At 40.0% G+C, this 7,433-nt stretch overlaps 1 protein-coding gene across 1 annotated transcript in view; it reads left to right on the top strand.

Moving 5' to 3' along the window:
* Nucleotides 1–1,280: 1,280 nt before the first annotated feature.
* ANKRD31 (ankyrin repeat domain 31) overlaps nucleotides 1,281–7,433 on the top strand; it is a 63,374-nt gene continuing 57,221 nt past the window's right edge. The window contains exons 1-4 of the mRNA XM_062513956.1: nucleotides 1,281–1,338; nucleotides 1,813–2,131; nucleotides 2,857–2,912; nucleotides 4,593–4,672. Of these exons, the coding sequence (XP_062369940.1) occupies nucleotides 1,281–1,338; nucleotides 1,813–2,131; nucleotides 2,857–2,912; nucleotides 4,593–4,672 (513 nt within the window). The remainder of the gene's footprint in view (nucleotides 1,339–1,812; nucleotides 2,132–2,856; nucleotides 2,913–4,592; nucleotides 4,673–7,433) is intronic.

The raw sequence follows: 7,433 nt of genomic DNA, 5'->3' as shown, positions 1-7,433 counted from the left end.
CCCCAGACTGCATCTTACTTTTGCCATCTCATTTGGAAATATTTCTAGTAGCTCCACACGGCACTGTCCCGTGAAGCATTAATGTGATCCTTGAAAAAGGAAGTGCTGATGAAATGGTCTCCGAAGAACTCCACCCAAAGTAGTTGTTGTGGGTGATGAAATCCTGACAGCTCAGTCTTTTAATATGTAAATACACTTTTCATTCTCATCTTGGATATGATGTTTTTAAATCTTAATAATTTACTGCTGCATATCCATCTCCCCTGATGGCTTGTTTCTTAACAATAGTTTATTTTTTTAGTATGTCACCTTCATTAGCTGAAAAGTATAAAGTATTAGCAGTGAGATTTCTGGACTCATTTGTTAATATGTGAAGCAATTGCTGTAACTGCATATGCATGCGACTAAGACAAAGCAAAACAGCAATTCATACAGTTTCAACAATTACATGTAGTTCACATATCATTTAAAATTACCTTTAGTATCTCAGCTCTGTTCTCCACTTTTTCCATTAACATGATCAGGCAAATACTAAAAATGCTAATCTGTCAAGGTCACTTGGGAGCAGGAATCATGGAGATTTGGGGTCTGTAGTCCCTGCAAGTACATGACACCGTGTGCGCTGACCTGGAGTTCTCGCATCTGCAGCCCTGGTGGTGGCCTGCCTGCAGCCTGGCCATCAGTGCTCGGAGTGGCCTCCGGGACAGCGCTGCCCCACTGCCCGGGAGATGGCAGGCAAAGCTGAGCCGGAACGGCTCTGCCTGAGGAAAACGCTATTGTAACTGACAGACGACCACTGAAGAGTGCTACTGCAAATGCTGACAATACTGTCAACCAATAATTTGGTTATTTCACACTTGTTCCCACTCATGAGCTCATGAAACAATCATTGGTAGCCATGAAGTAAGCTACTTAACCATGGCAGAGGAGTGTTGCCAATTTAGGGACTCTCTAAACACAGACATAGAGCCTAGTTTAGAAATGAGACACTGTTTATTCTGTGCAGGGTACCAGGCAGAGTTTTCCACAAATAAAGCACACCAATCCTTGAAACTTTGCACTACATATATATATATATATATATGTTAGCAAACAAAGAAATTGCAGGTCATTGGTTCCCTAAGTCTCTTATTATTGGTATTCTAGCCCCCACTGGCTGAGTGATTCTCCTGATTCTCATGCTAATGTGTCTGCATGCTTACCCATTCTCAAATAGGTGGGTTTCTTGAGATGGTCCCCGAGTTACTGGTCCAAATCTCTCACTTTGAGACTTAAGAGCCATGAATTGGCACCGATCCATTGCATACAAACAGCACAGCGACCTGTGGCTCCAGCCAGGTGACAAGAGGCACAACAGGAGCCAACAATTCAACAGGAACTTTTTGTCAGAGGACCTGTAGTGATAGGACAAGGAGTACTGGGTACAAATTGATGGAAGGATAATTTAGGTTAGGTATTAGGAAGAAATAGTTCCTGTGAGGGTGGTGAGAACAGTTTGCCCAGGAAGGCTGTGGATGCTCCAACCCTGGCCGTGTTCAAAGCCAGGTTGGACAAGGCCTTGAGCAGCCTGCTCTAGTGGAAGAGATGGCAGAGGGGGTTGGGCCTAGCTGAATTTTAAGGTCCCTTCCAACCCCTTAACACTCTCTGATCCGAAGAACCCAGACAAATGCAGTCAAAGCCCAAGTAATCCTTCATTCAGGGTCCTCTCTTAGAGGCTATTATCTGTCCTTTTTCACAGATAAGTCACTGTTTCACACTCCCCTTCTCACTCTCTGTAAGTCTCAGGGCAGATGACCGCTTCTGACTCTTGAGAGGCCAGCGTCAGAAGCGCACAGAAGCCTCAGAACTCGGAGCAGCCAGCCCATCCGCCCACACACGGCACAGCGCTCGCTGGGATTCCGCGGGAGCCCGGTGCCGCCCGGGGGGCAGCCAGGCCCGGCCACAAGATGGCGGCCGCCGCTGAGGGGCGAGCGCGGCTGCCCGAGGAGGCGCCGGGGGAGCGGAGCGCCCGCACCATGGAGAGCCGGGGGAGCCTCGGCCACAGCGACACCGACACGGACAGCGATGAGACTGTCGTGGAGGAGTCTGTGGCGGAGAGTGATGTGGAGGAAAAGGAGTTCCGTAGGAAGAGGTGGTAATGCGGTGTGTCTGCGAGGGGCACCTGCCCACCTGCCTGTGTGAGGGCGGTGGCGGCTGAGGGGGCCGCCCCCGAGCTAAGAGTTGTTTATTTTTGTTGGTATTTTTTGTTTGTTTGTTTTCTTTGTTTTGTTTGGTTTTTTGTTTGTTTTTTATTTTGTTTTTGTTTTGTCCGTTCTGTTCAGAGCCGTCTTATATGCTCCTAGACCAGGAATTCCTTAGCTCTGCAAATAGCTCCCTTTATTTTTGTGCCTCGGAGCTTATGCCTCCGGACCCACCGTTCTACTAAGATTTTAGTCAGCAGAAGTGAAATGCCACAGGAAACAATTCGGAGAAAACACACACTTATTAAATACAGTTCGTGCTAATTCTATTTCCTTGCAACTTTGCCTTGATGCCATTTGCATGACATTATCTCTTGTATCCTTTAAGATGTAGCAAGGATTTGAAACCACACACGGATCTTTATCATGGGTTTTGTGGCGCGGTATTCTTGGAAATACATAAAGTGGCGAGGTGCCTCCCCGGTTATGGTTTTCTATGCAGGAAATCACATTCATCCTTAGAGTTCGGTGGTTTTTTTGCTGTTTGTGTCAGCGCTCACCCAGGTGTGTCCCCACTGCAGAGGCTGGGACTGGTGCCTTCTGATGCCCTTTGAGTTTATGGGACTACAGCGCTTACAACTCCTTTACGACCTTTTGTTTTATTTATTTTGCAAAGGTTGGCTTTTCTTGACAAGGACATTGCTTTAACAACTGAGATAAATACTGATAAAGGTAGGACAGACTCTGTTTTCAATTTCTGTTGTTTTTTTTCCTTGAACTATTGCTTTGGATTTTGCTTGAGTTCATGTTTAAACTTGGGTGTTGCATGAAGTTCATGTTTAGGAACTGTGTACTCTTTGATTACATTCCTAATTTTAGCTCAGATTTTGAAAGACTCTTCACACATTGTTAATACCTGATTAGGTTTGCTCCTGAGTTTCCTGTTCTTCCTGTGCACTGTGACTGAGAATCCCCGCCTTGGGAAGTGTTTGAGCTATATATAGGGATATCCTTTTTATTTACCTGTATGTATTTTTTGGTATGTGTTTGTGAAGAATAAAATAAATGGATTCTATATTCATAACAGCTATAGCTGCTTATGGTATTTTCAAAACCCCATTAATATTGGTAGCATATCTGTTCAACATAAAAAGTTTGAGTAGGAATATTTAAGTGCATTGTGTTTAGTGTATCATTAAATACTTTCAGCATAAATGAATGCACACTCATTTAAGGTCTTAAAATATTCGCTAGTAACTCCCATAGAGTAGGCTGAATGAGTAAGCATGTTTTAGTTACATAGTAGTTTCACATTACTTCCTTGACATTTTTATATGTTCCATTTGACTTGCATCCTACAGGTTTTGTTTCAGTGATACTTCAGACTAGCAATTCTTTAAGTGACACATGCTGTTCCTCCAGATTTGCTTGTGTTTTTCTTTTTGCCAGTTTGAGGATCTGGGTGGACCATAAGGTTTTATCAGCCTGCTCTGAGTTAATACAAATCTTATCTTCAGCCCTCTAAAGTCTGCGGAAATTCCAGTGGTTGTGATTTCCTAATGTTGAACCTTTTATAGTTGCTTAATAGTCTTAAGTGAGGAGAGAAGCATTGTCCATTTTCTAACTTTGCTGTGGTTGTCCACTGGAGTTAAATCCTTGCAACATTCACCATAAATAGTTTGAGGCATGTCTGCTTGACTGTTCAGTCTGTGGAGTGGGCTTTTGTCTGAGAGTTGAGTGGGAAGATTTTGTCTCTGCAACTGTAATAGACTGTGATATTTTTAGCATTCTGCCTGCATCATATTATATTTAGTAAGTTGGAATTAGAATTTCATTCACATTTGTGCATACTTGTGTAGTAGTAATTTGGTGATATAGTGTACATAGTGATACATAGTGTAAATATTAATTTGATTCATGTTTTATTAGTGTCAGTAACAACATTTCAGTTTTCAAGCATAGGGTCTAACCTTAAGGGTTTTTCTCTTTTTAATTTTTTTGAGAGAAGGTCTTCATTTGTATGGTCATTAAAGAAACTATGCCATCTAAGAGTACAAGTGCGTTTTAGTAATATGGATCAGGCAGGTTACAAAAATTGCAGTAATTGGTTTAAAAAAATGAGGAAAGACCGAATCTCCAATGCAAAATCAGGGATGGTCCTGGAACACTAACTGAAATAAATTTGCACTGCTGGCTGGTTTTATTAATTTCTGTTTCATTCATGTAGTTTCAAAATCTAGTGTAATAGACTAGTTTAAATAGCCAGTTTAATCCATTGCATATCAGAAGTTTTTATGCATGTAGCTCAGTTACTGAGTTACATAAAAAGTTATGGAATTATGGAAAATTACATAGAAATTAAGGCAATCAAAATTTTAATTACTGGGAAATTTTTTGTTTGTTTCTTCCTAGGAATTTTGTCTCCAGAAATCAGTTTTATACAGAAATTTGATGTCCACACACATTATCAAAGGGCAGAATTGATAAATCCAGTAAGTACAGCAATGATAATGTCTTCCCTAAGCATATCTAATGATAATTTATTAATAAACCCACTGGGCCTCTCCCTGAGGGAGAGTGGTGGTTTACAGCTGAATTGAATTTAATCTTGTCACCTAAGTAGCACATCATCTGCAGGAATGTATCAAAGTATCTTCTCTGGTATTTAATGATATTAATGTCTTTCAAATTTGAGGAACAAACCCAGGACAAAGATAAAGTATGTGGAACACACACACTTTTTAGTATGTTTCTTTCAGAGGCTGAAGGGTAATCATCTGGGTTGATTGCCAGAATACACCCTGGGTTACTCATTATGAGATTAGCTGTGAACCAAAGATTGGTCAATTGTTTCTTTCAAAAGGAAAGAGATAATAATCCAAAATCCAGAATAAAATATCATCTTGTGTGATGATGGGTTATTTATTTTACTCTGTGGATAATTCTTCATTCCCTAATCTGCTGATTAGTCTACTTTTTAATGTATTTATCATGGTTGGTAGCTAGCCCATAAACTTCTATTCAGTTGAGCAAGTACTTTTCCACCTGCATATGGCAGGCTCATGAAACAATTAGAGACAAACAGGTTCTCTGCTTTTAATTGTGACTTTTGTTACACTGTCTTTAGCCATGATTCACCAGTCCAAAGCCCACAACCTGTGTATCCTTATTCCAATAAAAGAGAGTTTTTCTAAAAAGAGCTAGACTTCTTCCTAGATGACAAAAGATACATTGAAAAAAAACATGCTTTTTACTGAAGTGAATATTTTACAGCTCATTCCAGAATTGCAAATAAATTTGTCTGAACTGGCTGTGTGGGAAACGGTGAACAAAATCCAGAAGATGGTGTTATTTCCAAAATTTCTCTTCATAACTTTATTTTGCTCCTTGCATGTCTGAGGGCTGTCTTGACTGAAGTTTTCATGATTTTCTGAGGGTGGAGGGAATGAGAGAAGTGCACATTTGCTCTTTCCCCTCTGGGGAAAAGTGCTTCTTAACCTTAGCCTTTGAGTTCATGGTTTTCACCAGATTAGCCAAACCCAAGTCTAAGGACAGCTACCCAGTCCACTAAAGAAAAAAGTCAGAAAAGCAAAGAAACCTAGTACTTTTCACCAAATAGCTTGGGTTATTCTTAGTATTTTTTGTTTTGGTCAGACCTGCATAGCAGGACACTGACAGCTTGAACATGCCCAGCCTGGGGACAGTATAAAATTTTAGGTTTTTACTGAATACTGTAAGGAATAGTCTTTGATACCCACATGTGTACATTGCACCAATGTGGCTCTTCAACCACTTCAAGAGCCAACATGGAATGTATTTTCATATAAGCTTTCCTTCTAGTTTGTCCTCAGAAAGTATCATATATGAATACAGCATGTAGATGTGATGTGATATGAGGTTCATGCAGAGTAGATGGCTGTGAAAGTGTTTAGGAAAAGTAATACCTGTTCCAGTTGTTCCAGAGAGTAATAGTTTTCTTTGTACTTCAAATGGGTTGTGGGAGACTTGGGATATGCAGACCTGTCTTCCATCATGTAGAAAATTGTAATTAAGATTTTTCATCTACTAGAGATGCAGTAGACATATATACAGATTTTATAGTATACAGGTTCTTTTCAACAAGTAATTTTCATTATGTGTTAACATTATATTCTATAGCATGTTCAGACAGGTGTAATGGTTGTAAATTTGTGCTTTCCCCTTTTTTATAAATTTTTTTTCTTACACTGTTTGGTGAAGTTCACCAAAAGTTGTTAGGTAACACCTAAGAGCTTTTAAGCATTAGTGTTTTTTGTTTTTGTTTTTTTTTTTTTAAAACACCTGGAGTCCTGTCATATACTTTTCTGTATAAATACATATTCAAGTGAGAAAAATTACTGGAATTTTGCAGGAATTTCTTCACCAAAAATGGGGGCTGTATAAAAGACTGCTCCCAGTACTTCAATCAGTGTCCAAAAATACCATTTGTGTAATGTATATGGTTTGAGAAGATGTCTCAACCAGTCAGTAATATACTGATTTTGCTTAGCACCAAGTTTTTTTAGCAGACGAAACAATGTCCTCTTCTGAATTACAATGGTAGTTTGCTGAGATTTTAAAGCATCTCTCTGAGCAATGTTAGCCAGTTAGAGAGGTTTAGTAGTTGTTCTGTTATTCTCCTGACCTTGCTTGGTCTGTGTAAATATTCAGGCTGACTCGTCTGAAGGGTCTATTTAAGCAAAATAACTAACTTTCTGTGAACTATCTCATTGCCATGTTTTGGAATTACATCAGTCAATAATTGTTGCACAAACTAAAGAATCTATTTTGTTCCAGGGATCTTCTTAGCAGTCCTTGCTACTGGGAAATTTCTAGGTCTTGCTCTTGAAGCCATTTTTAAGATGTTTCTTCCTACTATGTGGCTAGTACCTTGTGTAAGCCGGAGGAGTTGTCACTTAGTGTCCACACCAAGGTGCTCTTTCTTAAGAGTCCTCTCTTGCTGTTAATGTTGTCCTCTGTAAGTCAGTGATTTGTTTAAAATTGCAGCCAGTGTGTGGATAGTCCACTAGTAATATTCAGCTTATCGGTGAAAGAACCATTCTGAAGTTCTTAATCATTCCTGGTTTGCCTTAGACTTTGTATAAAGGCTCCTTTTTCCATACTGAGGGAGATCTTTGCATTATTGTCAAAGGCACAAAAAGTAGATCCAAGGTCTTTGTAATAAGGGGTTGGAATTTGGCTCCTGCTGTGACATCAGTGCTGTCCTTACCCACC

Source organism: Cinclus cinclus, chromosome Z (assembly GCF_963662255.1).
Source record: "Cinclus cinclus chromosome Z, bCinCin1.1, whole genome shotgun sequence".
Taxonomy (NCBI): domain Eukaryota; kingdom Metazoa; phylum Chordata; class Aves; order Passeriformes; family Cinclidae; genus Cinclus; species Cinclus cinclus.
The sequence above is the reverse complement of the archived record's forward strand: the minus strand, read 5'-3'. Positions and strand labels throughout refer to the sequence as shown.